This window comes from Thermobia domestica, chromosome 9, assembly GCF_964235325.1.
Source record: "Thermobia domestica chromosome 9, izTheDome1.hap1.1, whole genome shotgun sequence".
Lineage (NCBI taxonomy): Eukaryota > Metazoa > Arthropoda > Insecta > Zygentoma > Lepismatidae > Thermobia > Thermobia domestica.
Genome location: NC_137462.1, coordinates 134,677,843 through 134,703,494, shown reverse-complemented (window position 1 = coordinate 134,703,494; position 25,652 = coordinate 134,677,843). Strand labels below are relative to the sequence as shown.

The following is a 25,652-nucleotide window of genomic DNA, read 5'->3' as shown; positions in this document are numbered from 1 at the left end:
TGGAGCTATAGACCTTTAAAGTTCATTTTTTTATGTTTTCGGCAGCCTATAACTCCGAAAGGAAACATTTATGCACCTAGGTTGGTCTATACTTTTTCTCTTATGTTGATGTCAGGTATCACCTCCCAAACGTTGTCGGTGTTGTTTTCAAACACCCTGCATATTGCAAATACTATCTACCTTACCTCCCAAGAGATTAATAATGTGGATAATTTAAATAAAGATGTGCAAGAAGAACGTGATTCACCAAATAACATTGTCCTTGGGTAAGTGATTAACGTGACTTAATTCCTCATTCTCTAAGTGTTGAGATCTTTCTATCCTTTGCAATAATATAATGCTTAAAAACAATCTCCGCCTTAATTCGACAACTGTGTGATGCTCCCTGGTTCGACTGAAAATTTTTGATTCTTATGCTTCACAAAATCATATTTTTTGTGATTTTCACAAAATTCACAAAATCAAAATCAAATTTCCTCAGAATAGACCCTATGTATCCTGTCGATCATTTGTTTGTTCAATTCTAACCTTGCATATCTGAATATATCCCTCTCTGTTCCCCTATTTCAATCTCTCTTACTCCTCTCTCTCTCGCTCGCTCTCTCTCTCTCAATGTCATCCGTCACAAACTCACATGACCTAGAATCAAACGTCCGACTTTTGAAACCAGACGTAAGCCTGTACCAATGAACATTATAACTACCTGTAGGCTGTTTTTAGTAGGCTGCGAGTCAAAGAGAAAACATAGACACAAAAGTCAGGAACACAGTCGCTTTCGTTCTGGAAATTTAGATATAAAAGATGCTTCTCAAGTGGGCGACTAATCACAGCAAAAGTGGATGATTGTCTGGCAAAAGTTGAGCAAGACCAACAATGTAAACAGTCATGATATCTCCAATGACCTAAACTTCCATCACCAGTGTTAAATCATTTGGAGAAAGCTAGCTGAAAACTGTCCTTACCCCTTGGTTAATGCAATTCGCCATACTTTGTTGAATTTCTGGTTGCAATATATTTTAGGATATGTTTTTTCTCATTGGACATTGCCGGTATTATTAGATTTTTTAAAAAATTAATTAATTAATTAATACTTTTTTTGACATTTTATGTGTATAAACCTTCCTTGGGAGTAGCTTATTCCATCAGCGAAAACCGTATCGAAATATGACCAACAATTCTCGAGATGTTCGCGTACCGGCAAACATACATACAAATAGACAAATAAAACTGAGAACCTCCTTTTTTCTAAGTCTGTTTCATCTATTTTGTCATGAAATGGTGACAACGCCGATTTCATTTGTTTAAAGTCTATGCATCCTTGCTTCTTAAATAATAATAAAATAATGTCTAAGTGTGAAACTGTCATCAGATTTTCGTACAGAAAGTAGCCGCTGAGAGCCAATAAATTTTGTTCACAGATAGATATTCACCAGATCTAATCGCGTGCGAAGCCGTTTCTTAATTTTCTAACTAGGGAGATAAGGAGAAAGGGTTCAAAATCTATACACTTTTCTTTTCTGGTTGTTTCCAAGAAGACCTTTCCTTATGCAACCAACATTACCTCCTTGCTATGAGACTTACATAACAGAAGAGGGTAAATATCTGGGGAATTGAATGGTTTTGGGAAAAAGTCTGTAAGGACATTTTTCTTTCTCTCTTCTTATCCTGGTTCTGCATTAAGACCCGATAAGGACGGGTGCATACAACTATATTAGTACTATATAGTAGAACGTGTGTGTCTGTATGTCTGTCATCAGTTTTTCGCATAGAAAAGAGTTACCTACAGCTATCAAATTTTGAACACAGATTTCACCAGATCTAATTGCGTGGTAAGCCATGTTTTGGAATTTTGACTCTAGAGGGGAATGAAGGGGGCTCACATGGGGCTCACATGTCCTAGAGGTTTAAAGATTATAGACTCTCTCAGAAACCATTTAAGTTAAACAACCCAAACTATTCTATGATGTTGCAGGTTGTATACTCTTCAGTTCAATAGAGCAGTCTTGTCTTCAGTTCATTCGAAAAAAGGGCATTTCTTGCTAACTAATACATAAAATATGGAAACTGATCTTGTGTGTGATCGAATCACCGACAAACGCACCTGTTGCATGCACTCACAAACGCTACTTCTCGCACCCGTGAACGCACATTAGACACATCCATGACACCATCAGCACATGTCACACTCAACCGGCGATTAATTTCAAACCACAGGCAAAGAATATGTTTGTCTGTGTTTCAAGCGGTGTCACACCACGCAAACAACTAATATCACAAGTATCAAAAACAGTCATCATCACACTCATACCGTTGCCACTGGTGCTGTGCCCCGTACGGTATTGCCATCTTTATCACGCATTGACAACAAGTGCTTGCGTATTATAAAACAGTTACCAGTTCTGAGGGGAAAAATGGAGGTGTTTTAAGTTGAATGCACCTCGTATCTTGCTAATGTCATAATGAAGTACTTAATGAGAGTAGCTTATATCTCGATATTACTCTCATTTCAACGAGTGGATGCTTCTTGTACAGCATTAGATTTTAGGTTTACGAAGAAACTTGTTTTTGTCTACCGTATTACTACTCTCGAAGACTACGCACGAAGTTTTACATTTATGCACATCATTTTGTTCACATAGAGCCTATGTGTATAGATTCGTATACTGTATGCAGTGGCGTATTCACGATTTGTTCCGGGGGCTTTGCTAACTTTCGGGGTGGCTTTGCCTGAAAATGTGAAAATTCTGCAAGATATTTCGTATACTTTATTATAGTAAGTAAGATTTCGGGGGGGGCTTAAGCCTCCCCTAAGTACGCCTCTGACTGTATGTCTCTTCTTTGGACTTTTTTTTTCTAAAACGCTGCTATCACAATATTGTAGAATTTGTGGCATGGTACACGATCACCGGTGATTATTTGTAATGTGAAAGATCTTTTGAGTTATATTTTGTGAAATTTTGTTCCAGTGTCGACAGAAATGGTTTTTAGGGTTACTAAACTAGTTCCTGAATATTTTGTGTGTAATACTTATTGTATAGATGGCATTTGGGGTAACTTTGTTTATCGACCTGTCAGCTAAGAATTAAGTAATGATCACTATTTTGCATTATCTTACATTCTACGGTGCAAGCTTAATTTTTTTTATGAGAAATATACGGCACAATGTACGTACAGGGCTATATATTAATATATGTTGAGTTCTAATCACTGCAATGGATTGTAATTTTACTATGTTTTTTACTTAATTAGCTACTTCTGGATAAATTTATCGTTCTAATATTTAGCCAACATTAATTATTTAGCTATAAATTGTGCTTATGAATTGTTCTTAAATATTCAAATTGTTTCGTATTATTTTTTTACACTAAGGCAGGGCGCCGATTTCTTTGTAAAGTTTGGGGGGGGGGGGCATTCAGATATATATGAGGATTTTAAGACAAATTGCATTCAAATTACGCCAAATACTGTATATTCATAAATAGAACACGCAGAAAGGAATTGTCAGAATATGTTAACTCAATACATTGTTCTATAACATTCGAAAAAAGGATTATAACAATGTTCCTTTAGCGTGTTTACTTTTCCAGCTTCCAAATAAATAAAATTATAATTGTACATCTTGGGTTTCTTTAACCTTATCAGTGTTACTTTTTATTTTATAGTTTCACGTATCGTTTTTTGGTATGAATCAGCTGTCTAACCTGGCTTAGTACGCCTTTCCAAAATTTTTGAAAACTCTACATCTGGCGATTAATTTTATATATGAAGGTCTCCAAGAAAGTTATGTCGCTTTTTGTGTAGGTGTTGATTCAATTGACCCTCATACCGTGAGTTGAATGCAAATGGAGATAAGGCGAAAGTCATTTGTTGGTGTAGGTATATCCAAAATACTACCTGGTTGTGGCAGTTCAGTAACACCATGAACTTGCGTAAGGACAGAGTGAACATGGGACCTCCACAGAGCGTCATAAGGGCGTCTATGCTGTATGAGTTCAAACTGAGGTCAAACGCCGTTCCCAGGCCTTTGGTTTGGGTGTCGTGATACGCGGACACTGCGGCGGTGCTTTAACAAGTTTGACGGTGACGAAACACTCGAAGACGTATCACGTGCCAGAAGACCAAAACATGTGCAAAATGAAGATCTTTAGGCAGAAATTGAAGCGAACAATGGCCAAACATGTGAAGAACTGGGACTACAATTCAGTATGAGTGGAAAAACCATTCGGCAGCACCTGCATCAACTTGGGAAGCACTACAAATTGGGTCGATGGGTCCCGCATGATTTGACTCCGGGCCAGAAGGCAACGTGAACAGACACCTGTGTTTCTTTGCTGTCTCGTCTGAGGAAGGAGCCATATCTGGACAGGATGTTGACATGTGATGAGAAGTGGGTCTTGTACGTAGCTCCACGATGCCGTGATCATTGGTTAGCACCCCATGAACTAGTTCCAAAACAGTCGAAACTAGCACTGCACCAGAAGAAGGTCCTCCTGTGTGTGTTCGGTGGAATGCTCGCGGTATCGTGCATCGGGAACTACTACCAGCTGGATCAATGTAATTGTGTATTGTCAGCAGTTGAGCCGTGTTCAAGAAAACTCAATACTCTGGAGACATAACTTCTGAATCGCAAACGGGTCTTCCTGTTACAGGACAACGTTAAGCCTCACGTATCTAGGATGACCCGAGACACCATTCTAAACCTTCGATGGGAAACACAATTGTTACCTGTTCCATTCCTTTGAGAATCACCTTTTCGGACGCCAGTTCAAATTCCTAGTAGAGGTGCAAAATGCGCTTGATACGTTCTTCGCTTCACGGCCCACCAAGTTCTACCGCGATGGAATCCATGGCCTTCCAGAATATTGGCAGAAGGTCGTCGATGCTGATGGGAACAATTTTTTATCTTTCAGGTACGTCTTAAGTGACATATCGATGTTCAAAGGTGGTGAGTGAAAAAGCGACAGAACTTTCTTGGTTACATTTATACTTACAAGTTTCTGTATAATTTTCTGGTTAGCTGCGTTCCCGTTTTAAAATTGTAAATTGAATTTTGTGTTAGTATTAGGGTTGTCCACGAGACATGGTGACGACATACAAACCGAAGCAGTTCCGAATAGAAGCAGTATATTTTCGGAGGCACCACTTTAATTGAAACTTTTTTACAGGTCAGATAGCCCCATCTCTTAGCCTATCTCGTGGGCAGGTAGTTACTATTTTATTTTAGTACAGTTTGGGATTTTCAGAAAGGGAAATATTAAATAACTTCCGGCATTTCGTGTTGTCCAAGACAATATCTAAGTACGATTTGGGCAACATATTTTTATCTTTTTATTTATTTATTTATTCTTTTTTGTGAACATTACTCACAACTCTCTCCTTTCCTCTTATTCAGTCTTATACAATCATCTCATTCATTATCATATATAGGCTTATACACCAAAGCATTGCTGTTTTTTTTTTTTTTTTTTTTTTTTTTTGAAAAGAAAACTAATCTACATCTCTCTCTTTCACTTTCTTTTTCTTTCGTTTTTTACATTCCACGTTGACTATCGTGAATTGATATTTCAGTATAGTGTTAACAGTTCTTTTCGAACAAAAGCGTATCGATGACGTTATTCACATAGTACCAATACATACTTTATTTTATTCCCCTATATCGGTATTTTCCCACCTTTTGCTTAAATCTTTGGTGATGAAGAAATTCAATTAAAACAAACATTGTAAACATACGTTGAGCAACGTGGATTTGCAAAGAGCGAACGTTTTTTGCAACCAACTAACTGCGTTGTGTAAGGCACTCCTGTAATTATTTCCAAAGCCTTTCATGTGGTTAGGAATTTGAAGTACTCGACAACTGCGATATCAGAAACTTTGCACTCAGATTATCTGACTTATAAGAAAGGACCTGGAAATACTGTACTTGATTTAAAAGGATTTTTTAAACGTAGTATCTGACTTATTTTTAATTTTTGTACCCAGATTTCCGTTCGATAACAAAGGGCCTGTAATTACTTCATTTAAAAGGATTTTTATAAAGATGTTATGTGGCTCATTTTTATTTATACTATGTATTTATTTTCAAATTTTTATTATCGTCTTTAAGATATTCACTACTAGGATTGAAAAAGAGTTGTGCTCCTAAGCAGTGTTTCTTTCAGAAAGAATGTTCCGGGGGAGGCACACTTAGTATTCGAAGGGACACTGCTGGTACTATCCTATTTATTATTATACTATAAACTTATTATTTTGGTCTCCTTTGGGGGCACTCACAGAACTCCGGAGGCAGTGCCCCCCCCCTAAAGAAACATGTCTGGAAGAACCACTGCTCCTAAGTGTGAAGAAGACGCGTTTACGAAATGACTGTAATGGACTGGATTTGAAGGTTGAGGTTTCGGTAAAAGTAATGAATACGAAAATCAGAAGTAATTAACAAGATGCATATTTTATTTGAGAATAATACAACATTAATTATTTGTCAGTCTTCTTTTTCTTTCAGATGAAAAAGAAAGAAGATTATGAGAAATGATGGCACTCATGAGAACAATGAGTTTTGTAAACCGATGCGAGATGACAACAATGCGGAGGTATTTAATACTTTCGTTGATTAACCATGCAATCCATAGCCGTAGCCAAGACCGTAGCCACCGTAACCGTAGCCGACAGCGGCAACTGGAGCATGAGCAACAGCAGCTACTGGGGCATGAGCAACAGCGAGAGGAGCAGCGACTGGGGCATGGGCAACAGCAACAGGAGCATGAGCAACAGCAACTGGAGTTGGATGAGACTGGTAGGTGGAGTAAGAAGTAGCAGCGACTGGAGCAGCATGAGCAACAGCAACAGGAGCGGCTACTGGAGCATGGGCTACAGCGAGAGGAGCAGCAGCAGCGTAGGCGGGAGCAGCGTAGCCAGCATAACCAGCGTAGCCAAGACCCAAAACTCCTCTCTTCTCCTTCTTTTCTTCAGCGGCAGCGAGGGCCAAAGCCAAAACAAGAACAGCCTGCAGAAGATGAAAAGGAAATATTAATTAAAACATTGCTATACTGTTCATTCTTTTACTCTGACAATGAGATGCATATAGGCATATGTTTGATTGATAATTTACTGATACTTTCGAGCCTAACGACTCTGTCTAGCATACAAAGTGTGTCAGACGGGATCTTCTAGATACAGTAGAATATAAACCAATTCTTAGAGCTTTTAGCCGAGACAAAAACTTCTTCCTAGGATTGAACCGGCGACCACATGCACAGAAAGGAATCACGTTAGAAACTTAACCATATAGCGTTCTATAACATTACTCTTGTGTTTTTGTATTTTGTTGTTTCATAAAAAAATCGATGTATGACTTTAAGTAGTCATTGGGCTATCCCAAGGTTTCTCAAACAGCGTCCCGCATACCACCAAAGCATATTAATTACTAATAACATCGTAAGTCGTACGTACTACAAATAACAGCTCGCGTGCTATAGTTTGAGAAACCCTGGCATATTCTGTAATGAAGGAAGGCTAAGGGAATCTTAAGATTATTTATTAAGTTTTATAACATATTTTCCAAAAACTTAAGTATTGAAGAAACAATAAAATATAATATGAAAAGTTCAGAAAGTACCTTTCATTTAGATAGGCTATTACAGTAGTATGTCAACTACTGGGGCGCACAATAATAACTGTTTTTCAAGAAGTTCTTCTCGCTAAGCAGCATGCCTGTGAATTAATTAAGACTTTGCATTCCTTGATAAATCTAAGTAACATTTTAACAATGAAGAACATTCAAGTGAAAATCGGTGACCCTAATCGTAGCTTCAGTAAGTGTTAAAATTTAATGTAAAATATTAAAATTAGAATAAAGTTAAACAAATAAAAAATATATATAGTTATTTTGACTTTCTTCTTCACTGTCATACATGACAACATAACAATGATTATACCTAGGTATCTAGGTAGGTTATCCAATTATGCCACCTTGTTATTAATGTAACTATATAAATGTGGTGATCCTAATTTAATGGAAATCTATAACAATTTGGATATTTAGCCAAATGGCTAGATCAAAAGTTCTTTTTACTAGAGCCAATTGTCCAGGCTTTACATTTTTCTTTTAGTTTTTCACAGACAGTTACGACGACTTTTGGGTAGTGGAATTTCAATATCAGTTGATTTTGCTACATCATCGGTCTAAAAGTACTTTTATACCAATTTTATCTGGAATTTTGGCCGGTTTCCTCTTACAAAGGAAAAGCCAAAGACCGTTTGAAAATTTAGCTTTCATGGTGGCGTAAGAACCTTTAAAAAAATGCAACAAAGCACAGTGGTCATTAACTTTGAGATATACTATAATTGATTACCATGTAATCACTGTTTCTTTCAGAAACAATGTTCCGGGGACACACTTAGTATTCCGGGAGAGGCACTGCTGGTACTATTCTATTTATTATTATATTAGACGTATTATTTTGGTCTCCTCTGGGGGGGGGGCAGTGCCCCCAAAAACATATCTGCAAGAATTACTGCATGTAATCAACTATCTTATTATTATTATTATTATTATTATTATTATTATTATTATTATTATTATTATATTTATTATTATTATTATTATTAATAATAATAATAATAATAATAATAATAATAATAATAATAATAATAATCTATAACTTGTGATAGAGTATTGGAGAAATATTCAATAGAAATGTCTGAATCACATGATAATATTTTCAGTTGTAATGAAAGTTCAAACCTTTTCCAGTGTTATTTAGTTAAAGAAATCATAGGCTGGTGCGTGATTGCAAAACTGTAATTTCTTTGTTTCGGAGCGTAAGATTCTCCACCGATAGACCCTATAAGTAAAGTTTCAAGATTCTTATTATTACTAGACTTCCAAACTACGCTATGCACAGTGGCGTATTTATGCTTTTATTTCAAGAGGGGCTTTGCTAACTATATTCTTGGAAATGTGAAAATCAGCAAGATACTTCATTTACGTACTTCAAAATAGTAAATAAAATTTCGGGGGGAGGGGCTTAAGCCCTGAAGCCCCCCCCGTTAAATACGTCACTGGCTTTGGAAGTTTTATAGAACGGCTTTTCCTGCCTATCCTGTACGCCAATCTGTTGACAGGTATCACATCAAAAACAATAAGAGATATTGAAAAGCGGTTGATTGCAATCGATTCAGCGTTCAACGAATAGGTTCCACCTCTTCTGTTAACAGGGGGCCACGGTGGCTCAGTGGTAGAGCGTTCACCTCTGGTGCATGGGGTTGCGGGTTCAAACCCTGCTCCCGCCAAGTGAACTTTGTGGTGGGCAAACACCGAGTGCGTGGGTCTTCTCGGTGTTCTCCCGTTTCCTCCCACTTCATTCCACCATTTCATTCATTTCTCATAATCACCGTCTCCTTTAGCCTAACCGGCATAACCGTGGGACGTAAAACTCAAAAATTTCATTTCATTTTTTTTCTCTTCTGTTAACCCTCTATTCAAACCAGAAATGGTTCAAATTAGGCTATTTCCGGTTTCAACGTTTATAGCCATAGAACGAAAACAGTAGCAAATAGCGAGAAGCTGTTTCTTGCAAACGATTTAACGTCTCAAAACAATATATCATGACTATCTACATCACTCTACCAAAACCTACCTTTACATCGTTCTTAAATCGCAACATCCAATATTATTAAAAGTAGTACCAATTATCTATCTGGTGGTACGATGGCCTGTTGTTTCATAACGACACTCACCCCCCTCCCTTTCACTTCCCAAGCGAAATCTGAAATGACGCTGTTGGCGGAGATTCATGTTAGAAAGTCTTAATTTAGAAGCTGAAAGGAAGTAAATTAATTTATTTAAATTTTTTATTAATATTATTGTTGAACGAGACAATTAATATTATTGTTGTACATTGAGACGTTATGTATAGGGGTCATCTCATATTTTAAAGGGATATTTCTTTGTTACAACATTGTGCCTCGGGGTGCCGGAAATATTCTTTGGGACAGAATTGTCCCGTAATTTTAACTTTGTCATTCCTAAATTAAAAACATGTAATTACCAATAAATCAATACATGTCGTCATATTAATATCATATCAATTGGCAATACTGTTATATACGAGAATAGTGCCATTAGCGGAAATCATATTTACTAAGTGCTGACACTGATCTGCTATGAATGGAAATTAGTTATATTATTTCACGTGCCTCCAAAATGTCAGGAAAGTGGATAGGATTGAAGTTTAACGTCCCATTATGTATCGAGGCTGTATGAGACGTGACCTATAGCTTAACGTGGGATCGGAACCACATAAAGCTCTACCGGGAATCGGACCAAGATCTCCTGCTTCGAAGATGCGTACGCTAACCGCTTAGCCACGAATGAGCTCTAAACTTGAAGTGCCTCTTCCGAAAAGTCCAGTAGCAAAAGCCCGTGCCTGTGATGAACCAAGTTCTAGATCCAGTTCCTGGTGGGAAAGTATCAATCGCATTACAGTTGATATGACGACAGTTTAACCTATAGGTCTCATTCTATATAGCCTCGTTGCTGACAATGAACATCAATATAAAGCAATCAGATAATTTGATAATACCGGTACGAACTGTCTTGGAGATGTATACATATTCAATTGTTCATGATTTTTATATATATTGAAAAGATATAACCTTATATGGAACAGTGTTAGTGACGTTGTTTATAGGAAATTATGACGTTGAATATGCAATAACTAAGCAACCGGATTTGCAATTAATTTAAGCGTGCATCACAAAATTGTCAATTTGAGCCTAGAATAAAAAGATAAAGAGAAGAAAAAGAAAAGTAGGAAAAAAATAATGTAAATTATAGTAATTTTTTCAAAATGATCTCACTGGCTACAAAGAATGCTATTGACGCAACAAACGTCATCGAAATTTTAAACGGTCCAGAAAAGTAGACATATAAAGCAGTTAATACTTTTTTAAAAATTGATATTTAAAGCAGTTATCAACTAAAAATTAAACATTTAAAGCAGTAGCAATTAAAAAAATTAGACATTCAAAGCAGTTATCAACTAAAAAATATACATTTAAAGCAGTTATCAACTAAAAGTTAGGCATTTAAAGCTGTCAGCAACTAAAATTTTATCATTTAAAGCAGTTATTAATCAAAAATTAGATAGGCAGTTATCAACTAAAAATTAGAGATTTAGAGCACTTATCAACTCAAAGTTATACATTTAAAGCTGTCAGCAACTAAAACTTTAGCATTTAAAGCAGTTATCAATTAAAAATTAGGCAAGCAGTTATCAACTAAAAATTAGACTTTTAAAGCATTTATCAACTAAAAATTAGACATTAAAATCAGTTAGTACCTAAAAATTAGACATCTAAAGCAGTTATCAACTAAAAATTTGCACAGTTAAAGCTGTTAGTAATTAAAAATTAGACATTTATAGCAATTAGCAACTAAAAATTTGTACAAATGTGTGCAATTTGTGCAAAAACAACATTTTCAATGAAGACAATGATATGAACGGTTTATTTGGAGAAGAGAAAACTTAAAAATCAATATTGATTTTGTAGGGACATACGTCGGGAGACTTTAGCAAGGTATGTCATGGGATTTGTTGATATTTGGTTCCCTTGTAGTTCGCATTCTACGTTTAGCTGTAGATCTGTGTCTGATTTAGCCTACAATCCAACAAGATAAATAGAATACTGAGAAGAGTCAACTTGAGCGGTAAAATCGTTGACAGGTTACATGCATACACTGTTACAACAATTTCCATATGTTATCAACCAAATTAGCATTAGCATCTCTCTTAGTCTTCTTTTAAATATTGAGTTTTATAAAGAAAATATCAACTTGAAGCTATCGTTATAAATGCGTTTTCCCCTAACATTTATTTATTTTATTTCTCCTTACATGCTGTTAGCATAATTCAGTGACTGCTCCTGGGGATAGTCGTATCGATTATAGTACGAGGAAACTTAACTTAAATATATTTCAAAACTTTACGTACAAGAATTAGTATATTAGTTGTTTTCTTCCCTTAGCTTACAGCGATATTTTTTTAATCAATGGAGCTTCCCTCGAGAGCCGCCACTGACATAATTCCTATACATGAAACAACAACATAATACTGATAATGAGCACTGAGGTAGAGATATTCTTCTAATTTATGAATTTAGAGAATCTCAATTAGCCTAAATACAAATGGGAATTATTTTTATTACTAGTATTTTTGACATTACTGGAAGATCAATTGCAGGAGTAATCTGTTCGTTTTGACGAAAGAATTTCCCTTTCTATATTTCGTCTTCCAATTATTAATTTATTCCCATCCACCCCCTCTTCCTCGTTGTCCTTTTACCTTATCTTAGAATATATTTTCTTCTTAGTATCCTAACCAGTCATCTTTTAAAATGTTCAATATTATGTTCTAATAAGTTTATTCTCCTTTTTAGAATGCTCCTTAGCGGTCCAGTCCAAAAGAGATCAACAAGGGAAAAGCATTCAATAACCCTAAATTCACTCTTGCTGTTTTTGAATTTAGTGAATCACTTGAAGACAATGAAGAATACAAAAAAATGTAGAAACTGAGCCACGTAGTATCTACAAGACGTTATTATATGAACATTATATGAACAACATATAATAATTGTTTTCAAAACCCTCTGAACAGTGTATAAATTTGGGTACCCAACCATAATGATAGCGTAAACTACTCAAATTTCTAGCCTATAGTATTTCGTATATATTACTCACTTTATACTTCTTTATATATTCTTCACTGTGTTTAAGTTATTACAATTTGAAAAAAATGAAAAGAATGGGGTTGAGGTTAGCAAAAGGAAAAAACTGTTCAACAATCCAAGATTTAAAAGTCTAAAATGAAAACAAAGGAAGGTGATTTTTACTTTTTAAATTCATATATCAATCTCATCAAAGACAAAGTGACGACTTATTCTTGAAGAATGAATGATGTGTCGATTTGAATGACTTTTCCTCTGGAAGTTTACAACAATGAATGATGTGTCGATTTGAATGACTTTTCCCCTGGAAGTTTACAACAATGAATGATGTGTCGATTTGAATGACTTTTCCCCTGGAAGTTTACGCAATTTTGTCTTAAATTTTAAAAAGCTGTGTTTTTGTTATTGTATTAAAAATAACTTAACACATACTATATACACACACATTCTCATCAGCACATTCACACACTTACAACACACGCATGTAATTCACAAATACACAATTGAAATGATTAAACTTAATGTAAAAATCCTTTTTTTTTTCTTTCTTTAAAGTTCTGAACCCGTCACCCTTATCTCAAATAAAGCACTGTTATAATAAGCACGAACCCATGAACAAAAAATCCTTTTAATATTCAGAGTGGTCCGTAACACGGGGTTCGAACTGACGCCTCTCTTCTCTGTACATACCGCAAAAGATGACTTATAATTCTCAATATACGTATCCAAATACATACCAAAACCTTCATGGTTGGTGTGGTTATAAGTTGCGAGAGTGAGGAAGATATGTCTTGTTAAAAGCTAGAACAGCGACTGATGGACAAATTTGAACTAGCCGACTGTTTATATACTTAATTGAGGTAACTGGTCCACCTGTCAGACCATAGTGCAGCCAGCGTTTTAGATCTGCTGTAAAGAAAGACAACGACAGAGACATGCATTAGAATGAGGGGAAGGGGGGAGAGAAGTTTTTTTAAAAAAAGATTTTTGCTCTTGTATAACTTTCGCTTTTGACACGCCCATATCCTGTCGAAGTCGTAACAAGAGATCTGGACCTTTCCCTCTCAGCCAGAGTGGTTGAGTATCTCGTAGTGGTGAATGGCGGGTAATAAGTTGAGACGATTCCAATTCCTTGGCATTAACCAGTCAAATAAAAACAAAAAGAAAAAATAAATATATACCGTATATGAGCTTGTTCGCCTCTTAACGAAGTGTTCTTATGAAACTAGTTTTTTTTTCTACTTTCAAAATGATTCACAAACCCGCCTTCAATGAACTCCTATTAACATCCATTTCTTCTAAAGTAGTTTAGAGTTCCCTGCAGCTTTTTTTTTTTTTTTAATTCTTCTTTCTGGAATGCATCTATGCAAAATTGTCTTTTTGTTACTATAAGCCTAATGTATGTTTCCGGTCGAGTAATGTATTGTATTCGTATTACGTCCCAGATTCCACCTGTTACATGCGAAAAAAAAAAACTTTCTTTTTTTCTTTTTGATTTGTTCGATTCACGTGCGCTTTGTAGGCCTATTAGGTCATTATGTATAGTATGAAGTCCACTGCTCAAATAAATTGAAAGTTATCACTCTGGATTCAGAGAAGAACAAGGTTAAAATTATTACATCCATCACTTTTAAACTTCCTCGTGCTTAGATAGTTTGTATTCGCTCCATTGAAGCCGGAGACCTTGGTTTGATTCCCGATGGGTGCTGTGAGCTGCTTCGTGGCTAAGCGGTTAGCGTACGCGCCTTTGGCGTGGAAGATCCGGGTTCGATTCCCGGCGGCACATGTGGTTCTGATTCCACGTTAATCAGAAGGCCTCGTCTCATATAGCCTCACTGCTGAAATAAACGTTAAATTCAAAATCAATCTGATGAGTGCTTATATGGTTTAAGCTGTAAGTCAAAGTTCCATATAGCCTTGATGCTGAAGAGTAATGTTAAACTGAAAATAGCATAATAAGATAAAATAATAAAAGAATACCAATTCCTTTGCCATCATAATTTATTTCGTTTTTCGTTCTAATACTTAAGATATAAAATTTATTCTTGCTATCATCCGGTTCCTCAATATATACTTTCCATCTTTCTCAAGCTGCAATTCTCTCATTAAAAGTTTATTTCTATCATTAGTTTGTATATTGTCGTAGTAGTTTTCCCTTGCTACCTTCTATTTCCATGAAATTTACCCGCATATAGACCTACATTATTAAAATTTCTCTATCCTTTGTAGTTCATCTTGTCACCTTTACTTCTATTGTATATTCCTCTGTCTTCGTATATTTCCATTTCTAATTCGCGACTCAATTTTACATACATTTTTTAACTTCTCTGGTCTTCGTCATGAAATTCAATTGTTGCTGGTTAAGTAATGATAAAAGTGTGTGACTAAAGGCGAGACTACTTTGACTAACCAACAAATATAACTTTTTAAATAGATACATACGTATATAGAGGGTATTTCCTTGAAAGTGGCATACGTCAAATGGACATTTCCATCACACCAACCCAATTTTTAACAACATATATACATTCATTGTTCTGCCTCTCTCTTCTTCTTTCATATAGATCAGCAATGGTCAATTTCATATCCTCAACAAAATATTGGGGGACATGTTCCCTCTGTCACCCCCGCCAGAGACGCTCGCGCATTTCGATGTGTTGGTTCTGTTAACTAAGCCCGGTTTTAGAACTAAATAAGTGCCCTGTGTCCACCGTGCCTCGGAAAGAGAACCAAAATACATTTCGATATGCCGGTTCTGTTTACGAAGCCCGGTTCTAGAACTAAATAAGTACCGGTACCCTGTATCCAGCGTACTTGGGAAAGAGAACCAAGATATATTTCGATATATCGAATCTGTTCACGAAGTCGAAATACAATTTGACATATTGATTCTGTTCACGGTACCGAAAATCAAAGCCACATTGAATTATGTAATAAAATGTATGATCATCATCCTTTTCCAACATCTCTAGCTCAAGATCATTACAAGCTGCAAACAATGTTGACCAACTGTGAAATCATAACTCGAGACAAACCATCTACAGCAACGAACAAACGGTTTTGTTACAATATCTGCTCCACTAGCGGTCCCAATAAAACGTTTCTTCCCAAAAATTGATTTCGGTTTCCGAACCAGAACCGATTTTCTCAGAAAATAAATTTTGATTCCAGGCTTGGAACCAACTTGCTCCAAAATCGGTTCAATGAACCAATTTACGCCAATTGGTCCCATTACAATCAAGACACATGGTAACAAGTCCATTTCAAGATATACGAGTATATTAAAAAAGAACGGTTCGAAGTCATTCATGCTAAAGTTGTAAATAAACTCTGAAACCTGTAGATTGCAAATACAGCGTATTCTTATATAAAAGCTTTGATAATACATCACAATATTTAGTTTTTCTGAAATATCATGATAATGTAACTGAGGCAGAACCTTTTGCAACATAGGCCTACTTTCGGATTTTTGGGATTAGAAGATGATAACTTCATATAAATAATGTAGACTAATTAAGAATTCTCTTTATCTTAATTGGAGGTCTTACTTTTGAACTTTGCTGTCGTCTATTCCAGGCCCGTATCCCGGGGTGTCTAGGGGGACCGGGCCCCCCTAAACTTTTGCTGCCTCCCTAAAATTTTCACGGTAGGCTCGCAAATGAACTATAATATGGTTGGATCGGGCTCCCCTAAACTTTTGCTGCCCCCCTAAAATTTTCACGGTAGGCTTGCAAATGAACTATAATATGGTTGGATCGGGCCCCCCTAACTTCAGCCGCCCCCCCCTACATTTTTAAGCTGGCTACGAGCCTGGCCTATTCTTTTAGTTTATCGTGGTGTTATGAGATCGTAGAAGTTGTTTTCTGTTTTTGAAGCTAAAAAAAATAACGATTTTTTTTTTACTTTTAAGTAACACATATGCCCTGTAGGCTATTACGGATGATTAATGAAATTGAATGATAATGAAATGAACTGATGGAGTGAGAAGTGGGAGGAACAAGGAGAACACCGAGAAAACCCCCTCTACATATTGTTATTCATCATAAAATTACGTGACCTGGAATCGAGCCATGTCTCCCTCGCACCAAAGATGGGCGCTCGACCATCTTTATGAATAATTATCAATTGAGCTATCGTGTCTTCGAACATCACCAATAGAAAGTTAGAAGTATAAACATTTCAGAAAAAAACTCATCTAAATGTTGGATTTTTTGCAGATTCCGTTTGGTGTCCTAGAACCTATACTTTCTGATATTAGATTATAATATAACTTTACTTACATCTTCAAACTCTAATTTGATAAAATAGCTTCTGAAATTGTTACTCACTTCATTTAAATTATTTGTCTTATTTTTGTATTTGTAATGCATTTTATTAGCATTAAAAAGCAATTGCATTCCGCGCAACAACTTTCATACAGATGAAGATGTAATGTAACTTACTTATATTAGATGTTCATCTGTATGAAAATACAAATCATTTTTCGATCGAGAATTCATAAATCTAATAATATACGACAACAGGAACAGCATTTGAGAAGCAAGATTGTACCTTTTACTTACACCAATATAATAAAATAATGTGTCTGTCATCAATTTTTCTCATATAAATGAATGACCTAGAACCACAGATAGATCTTTAACTGATTTAATCCTGTACGAAGCCATTTTCCGATTTTCTGCTCGGGAGGTCAGACTTTTTTCGTAGAAGGGATGCAAATGTTTCACGTTTCTGTTTCTGACTACGCCTTGCGTGTATGCCATCCTCTATGCATTGTTTGTCCTGTAGGCTTGAATATCATTTGATAAATTTCGCTAAATGGAGTATGGTATTTTCCCCACTTTTCAACGAACTTAAAAAGTTCGTTACTGGATTCTCTATGTCTCTGTGTATGTGTGTGTCTGTTATTTGCGATTTTTTCAATTATCAGCCCTCCATTTCATAGAGCATCAAAAGCTATAATTATGAAAGAAGTAATGGAACTTTTCGCGCCACTCTTACTGTTCACATCCTCTTAGGTATTGATCAAAATAAATATAATCTCTCTATGACTTACCGTTCTCGAGATTTTGGCCAAAAATTTATCGATTTCGGGAGATTTAATGAGCCATATCTCGCGAATCATAGAGAGATGATAGTTTGCGAATTTTTCAATTTTGAGTCCTTCATTTTGAGGATGTGTCTTTGTAAAAACAACGTATTGTAGAATGTTTTAACAGAACTCTTAAACAAAACATGTGGCAAAAATTTAGTACGCAAGAAAATTATAAATGGGTAGATATATTACAAGAGTTGTTTAATGAGTATAATAATAAAGAACATAGAACAATTGGTAGCCTATAAAGTCTGAAAAAATAATTCTTTTAAAATTCGTTCTGGCAATGCTCTTGAGCATTCTCAACTGGTTTAATCATAGAATTAATAAAGTAACCGTTAGAGACGCAATTGGCACCACTATGTACATGATTCCAGCTACTAGCGCGTAGCCAATTGAACAGTTAATTTGTTTTCAGTTGTATGGTAAAAAGCAGACATCTGCTATTTCTTTCAATGTGTAAGCGATGTTATCAAGTGAAGATACAAACAAGACTTCTGACTAAAACTCACTTAAAACATATCAATTATTTAAAAACGCAATATTGCTAAAGAATTAAAAAGAGTATTATAATTTTGGAGCTGGAAATAGAGCAGAACTTTTGTCTTTTCTATAAATTTACTCGGACAGCTATCTAAAAGTGAAGTTTGAAAAGCTCTATGCACATAAACGCAAAGTGCAAGATGTAAAGACATAATCACCTGATACGATACACGTTCCTATCTGCATATTAAAATAAGCTATTCAGATTTATTTTAAGTTGCACAGTTAATCTTGATAATCTTGATAATACAGTTAATTGTGCCTAAACGAAATACGTTAATATGTTATATCCACATTAAATATGTTAATCTATAATTTAACAAAATTCTACGTACTTCTACTAAGTAACAGAAATATCCATTAAGAGACATAATTTAACATTATGTTTTAACTGTCACGAATATTCTATGCTTAATGTGCAAGTTAGGTAGAGGATGAGGGACAATCTACTTTTTATAATTAATAATAATGATTCCTATTATACAGTATAGTTCTCAAAAGAGTTTCTACAAATGAACAATATTTCCGCTCTTCGCTAATTAGAAAATTAATTATATCGTTGAAATATGATAAGCGCAAATAACACACAAACATTTTCATTTACTTACCCGTAAGAATTTCATTATTACAAATACCGAGAAAGAAAATACCTTGATTCTTGTAAAGGAAACCAAATCAGTATTCTGGCATCTTGGTTGTCGTTAGAAAATAAAGGTGAGACGGGAGTTCATAAAGGAAGGACATACTATGAAGGAAGTTCGATTAATGTATACCAGGGGCGGATCCAGGGGGGTGAACGGGGCGATCGCCCCCCCAGATGAGTAAACTTTCTTATTTTATATCTATAAATAAAACCCATCCCGAAGTTCGGAGCCCTTAAAAGTAGCAGTATGACAACCCCCCCCCCCAGAAGTCGGTCCTGGATCCGCCCCTGATGTATATACATGAATACACCTTTAAGTACAAGTTTGATTCATGAATATGCATGATTTTTAGGAAACTCACTATCAAGTATATAGTCATTTAGAGCAGTGGTTCTCAAAGTGGGAGTTACGGATGCGCACGAGACGAGTCGAGACACGGCTCTTCCAATAGAGAAATTTACATTTTTCGAGTCGAGACATCACTTTTACAGCACATTTTCGAGACGAGACAGCCACAAATCTTGTCTCGTGTGCATCCCTAGTGGGAGTTAACGCTCCCACAGAGAGTGTTCTCGTTTTCAAAGGGGCTTTGCAATAAAAAGGGGCGATTGGGGGGCGATGGACTATTTGGAGGGCGTTTGAGATTCCATGACCTGTTATACTTTCTTCCTATTATTGGAAGTGAGCCATTATGCATCTTACATATTATCTAAAGTTTAGACATATTACAATTATTATTATTATTATTATTATTATTATTATTATTATTATTATTATTATTATTATTATTATTATTACAGAAGTCCACGCTGCTAACGTTCTCATTAGACCTCAATCAATCAATCAAGATGACAGAGCGCGTTCAGGATAACTGCATTCACCTAGAAACACCTTATTCATCATTTTCTGATTGTGTCTTGGTGCTGTTCTTATTTCAATATTTTTAAAACTATTATTAATGTCACCCTCCTTTAATACCTCCGACTATGCATATATATTTATCCGACTATGTATGCATATAGTTTAATCAACTAACTCTCAAAGGAATGGTTTAACCTTGAGTTTAGACCAGTGGTGACTCTTACCTCATGTCCTGATTCTTGTATACATCAATTAGGACATAAAGTTGGGTTTCCTTCCATTAGGTTGCAGCAATAAGAGTTTAATTTTTACCAATGTGACTTCCCTCTAGAGCCGCCACTGATTTCGACAATGTTAAAAAATAAAAACTACTAACCAAAAATTAACAAGATAATTTCCAGAAGCAAGATATTCAATTTTATTATCCTTCACTACCAGGGCCGGATCTAGGATTTCTTGAAGGGGGTGCACCAATAACTACCACTACATTTGATTTAAATTTTTAAGTTTTTAAATGCCTTTAGACATCTGTGGTGTGAATGAGGAATATTACTTTGTTCAATTAATCCTTTTCCTTCAACCTTCAGAAAATCGATTTAAACTATTGCTTTTGCAAAACTAAGCTTTCTTTTAAGACATTTTGTATGACATTTTTTGTTATGATGACGTACATTTGGAGGATGAAAATTTCAATTTCTTGGGTGACTTATCGCTATACAGAGAAATTTGAAAGGGAAAATGATACACTGTTTCAATCTTAAATTACACATATCCAGTGGTGTTGTTTTCTAATTTTTCACAACTGGATCTCTCTCTACATAGACAGAAAGAGAGAGAGAGAGGGAGAGAGAGAGAGAGAGAGAGAGAGAGAGAGAGAGAGAGAGAGAGAGAGAGAGAGAAATCATACAAGGTAGACAAAAGCATTTTTTTTTTTATTGGATACCACAAGTGACTAGTAGCGACCTATACAGTAGACCTGTCCTAATATAATGTCTTGGAAATTATTTGCCCAAGATAGATTTGTAAAAATGTATTGGAAAGATCTTCATCAGACAATGGATAGACAATTGTTCATAATGTTGTTCCGTGTTCCAAATGTGCTTCAAATATAAATAACCCTCACCATTTCATTCATATGATTCCAGTTCTCATTCTTGACATCTGACAAATCATTCTTGATATCTCGCAGTGCGTGTGTGTGTGTGTGTTTATGTCTGGGTATATAACAAACGGTTCTGCGAACTCAGAATATTTTAACAACCGGTTCTAGCGAACCGGTGCGAATTGGCTGAATAGCACCACTGCACATATCTTTAGATAGTGGAAAATTATTTATTTGCAGAAGTATTGTAATGTGTAAAATCAGGTCTATTGTCGTTGATGGCCCACTTACAAAGTTCCTCAACTGCGGCGATCTCGCTCAATTTCCTCAAAAGCTAAAGTTCAAATTACTTTAATCATTAATAAGTCAAACCGATATGATATTTATGTATTTCTGACCCGCTTTTCTAGCTCCGATCATTATTACAGTAGCCAGGTGTGAAGTTGCTTTCAACCACATTCGAAGCTGTCTAGCCCCGCCCCTGTTCATTTCCGGACTATAAACTTTTTTTTTTTTTTTTTTTTTTTTTTTTTTTTTTTTTTTACTTGTTTTGGTATCATGAATCTATGGTTTCATTTTTACCATTACTTTTGGGACATCCTATATACCGGGAGGTTTATATTTCTATAGAGAACTTTAAAACAATTGATAATATAGCATTAGTGACAGTAGACACAGTACACCAAGTGTAGCAAAAGTTGAATGTATGGCTGTAGAAAGGAATAAATAAATATGTTTAGTACAGCGATCACTGTTGGGTAATTATGTGGGATATCATAAAGTGGTTGTTACCATACCTGTAATTTGACGTATCAACATGTCACAGTTTAAGCTTTGTCATCATTTTCTATTTCACCCCAATTGATCTAGACCCTAGTTAAAAATGTCCGTGAACTTGGCCCCACCCACACCCGCACTAATTTTAAAACAAATGCTAAAAATTAGTGTCTAATTAGTGCCGATTATCTACAGTGTTAAAAGAAATTCTGCTGTTACATAAAGATCAGAAAAAAAAAGATTCCGGATGGAGTTAGGTGCACGCTAGTCCCATCCATTCAACCGCTTGAGATAAAACCCATTCACAACGTTAGTGTTAAATTAGTGATGACAATACGACATAGTAAGAAAATTAATGCTCTTATCAGAAAGTCAAAAAAATATATAAAAATCTTTAATAGCAGCAATAATTGATCCCTCATTTTTATGGTGAAATAAATAGCACTAATTTTCTTTCCATGCGGTATTGTCAGCAGTATTGCTTATCAGTAGCGGAAGCATTGTCTGCAGAAGCAGTGGTTGCAATATCAAACGCTTCTGCGTATGCGCGAGTATTTCCTTCTTACTGTCAATGTACGTTTATATGTTTTTTATATACAAACTTCTATACCGATGTTGTTGAAGATTTTGGTATATTGGTAATAGCGATTTAATTTTATTTATCTTGGGGATGGGAGCCAAAACGCCCAAAAATTTTGCCTAGAAGAAACACTGTTAGTACCACACACATATCAGGGGCGGATCCAGGACGGACTTCTGGGAGGCCGATGGGTTGTAATACTGCTACTTAAGAGCTCCAAACTCTGAGATGGGTTTTATTTATATATATAAAATAAGAAAGTTTCCTCTTGTAGGGGGGGGGGGGGCGATCACTCCGATCGCCCCCCTGAATCCGCCACTGACACATATTTTGTTCTTTGCGACTTTGTGGATCAGTTTCTTCTTCCAAGCAAGCTGCCGTGGCTCATCTACTATACCAACTGAGTCTGGAGCTGCCAAGTGGAGGAATTCGTAACTATTACAGAAGATAACTAGTGGTTGCCGTAGTGGCTGCAACTCCTTGTGGACAATACGAGATTATAGCAGCGATACAGGTATAAAATCGATTCCACATGTTAAGAAATAGCTCAGTGGCGTACCCACAGGGAATCCACCGGATGCAGACTAGGGATGGGCAAAACCGGTTTTTATAAAAACCGAAAACTGGTTTCTATAAAAATCCAAACCCGAAAAACCGACATTTCGGTTTTCTCCAAAACCGGTTCGGTTTTCACCGAAACTGGTTTCGGTGAAAACTTTTCGAAAACACATAAAACTATTTCTGTGGAAATGGATTCGGTTTCCGGAGAACAACGAAACACCATTCTGGTCAGAAATAGAACAAATTTTGAAAAAAAAAAACCGGAATCGGTTTTAAAGAAAACCGAAAACGGACCAGGTGAAAAATCGAACCGGTTTCGGTGAAAACCGAACCGGTTTTTAAAAAACCGAAAACCGAAAAAAACGGTTTTTGTGCCCACCACTAGTGCAAACCCATTCCCAAACTTCCTAACTCAATTTATATTTGATCTAAAACTACGCTTGTTTAACGGTGAAATGATTGATGTAAGCATGAACATATGATTTTACATTTCATCTGTACTCTTATAAAAACAATCTAGTTCTATCATTTTTTCTGAAAATGTAAGTGGAAGTATTTTACAATTACTTATCGAGTATGTAGTAGCATGTAGTATTGGACATCCCAACAAAAAATTCTGGGTTCCGTCTAAGTTGTAACTGGAACGCATATCAAGTTTTTTTTATTATTATTTTTTTTTTTAGTATTATCGTTTGCTAAAGAGCAAAGGTATACTGATCATCATCATCATAGGTATTCTGCCTTTATTGGCAGGTCACTTGCCGCAGCTGAGAAGCTTCCATGCTCCACGATCCTCCGCTAACTTCTTCGTCTTCGCATATGATCTTTATGTTTTTATATCATCCATTAATTGTAGTCTCCTTCGCCCCCTCCCTCTCTTTCCCGATACCATACCCTCTAGGACGTCCCTCATGATACAATCTCTTCTTAGGCAATGTCCCAACCAGTTTCTCTTCCTCTTCCTAATAATATCAAAAAGTGTTCTTTTCTCACCCACCATTTCTAACACTCTCTCATTCGTTTTCCGCTCGACCCAACAAATTCTTTCCATTCTTCTCCACACCCACATTTCGAAGGCTTCCAGTCGATTTTCATCACCTTTACGTAATGTCCACGTTTCCGCCCCATATAGTACAACACTCCACACGAAGCATTTTATGAGTCTTTTTCTCAACTCTTTCTTCAAGGTCCCACAAAACAGACTTTTCTTCCTCCTAAAGGTTTCCTTCGCCATTCCTATCCTTGCTTTTATTTCACGTTCGCACTTCATGTTATTACTAAGAATACTACCAAGATATCGAAAACTATTCACTTGTTCTATTTTCTCCCCTTTTACTTTTATATTTGACACAGACCCCTTCGTTATAATCACTCTATTATTAATTAAAAACTGCAAGAAAAGCCCTCAGCCACATCTTTTTAATTTGTCCGCTAACTGTTCATGTATCATGATAATGGCAAATGATGGTGAGTAAAATGTAAGTGTTGTGGTTTTCTTCTGCTCTTGTCAGACTCTGAGCTTATAAAACACAGTAGATACGCTTTCCAAGTGTGTTGAAGAGATTTTGGAGAGAAAAGGAAAACTTTTTTACTTTAAAGAAACACAAACTATCCTATTTTAGTGGTAAATTTTTAAAGCATTGTATAGTGCCATCTAGAGGACATTTTACATTCCTTCCCACGAAAAGCTGAAATTATTTAGTCTAAAAGAACTGTAAGTATCGAGTCTTACGTGAAGCTCTCGAATTATGAACACAAACCTTCCTGTATAGTAGGTGCGAATGTTGCTATAGGTTGCATGATTGTGCAACCGCTTATTTTGTATAACCTCAGAAAGTGTTAAAGAGTATTATATTATGTAGTATTTAGGTAAAATTAAAAAAAAAATTCTTTTCAGTACCAGACAATATTGATAAAAGAAATTGATATTTTAAAAGAATGCTGAAGGAAGTGCTATTTTGCGTTTATAGTTTTTTAGGAGTGCAAATACGTATATCCAGTAAGTATATGGCAGGAAGCCTCTATTTCTTAACATGGGTTTCAACAACCTGACAACCACCAATGGTCTTCTTCCTCTTATGGTTGTTACGAATTTATTCATTTAGCAGAACTTGGTTAATTTGACTCAATTTTATTATTATTATTATTATTCGTGGTTTTCTCTAAAATATACAAATAGAGCGTGGTGGCGTTTCATACAAATTCAATTCAAGTAATTGTCACTATAGCAAAAGAATCGTTGTTTAACCCTTTAATACTGGCATGGTGTGTTATGAAAATGGCACATCATGAATCATTGCTTTCCAGAATGATTTAAGTTTAATTAACCCCTTGATATCTTCAGTACTTCCACAATTACCTAAACATCTTATTTGGAAAAAATGTATCACAATTGTCATAGGGTCTATTTGAATTATTACTTTATCAATACATGGCATGCTGCTTAGAACTTTTGTTGTCATTTTTCAAAGAAAAATGCGCCTTACTCATATGGCTAGAGAGTGTGATGATTGTTACAATGGTGAAAACACAGATAAAGATTGAAAGGAAACTAATAACTTTTGTTTCCAAATAATCCCAAACACTATTAAATACTATGAATGAAAAAAAGTTTTATATCCAGTGACTGTATAATACTACCATTTTGAAAATTAAATTAATATAAAACTACGAAACACAACAAACAATATAATTATGTTACAAATCAAAATCAAAGACACATTTTTCTCGGTGCGTTTGAAACACCCGCGCGCCAGTGATTAATACTAT

At 35.6% G+C, this 25,652-nt stretch overlaps 1 protein-coding gene across 1 annotated transcript; it reads right to left on the bottom strand.

Moving 5' to 3' along the window:
• Positions 1 to 6,423: 6,423 nt before the first annotated feature.
• Positions 6,424 to 13,614, bottom strand: LOC145695047 (uncharacterized). The gene is made up of 2 exons (XM_081771876.1): positions 13,458 to 13,614; positions 6,424 to 6,997 (listed from the first exon to the last, which is right to left on the bottom strand). Exons 1-2 carry the CDS (start codon positions 13,467 to 13,469, stop codon positions 6,605 to 6,607), a joined length of 405 nt encoding a protein of 134 aa, XP_081628002.1. The 5' UTR covers positions 13,470 to 13,614; the 3' UTR covers positions 6,424 to 6,604.
• Positions 13,615 to 25,652: the final 12,038 nt, after the last annotated feature.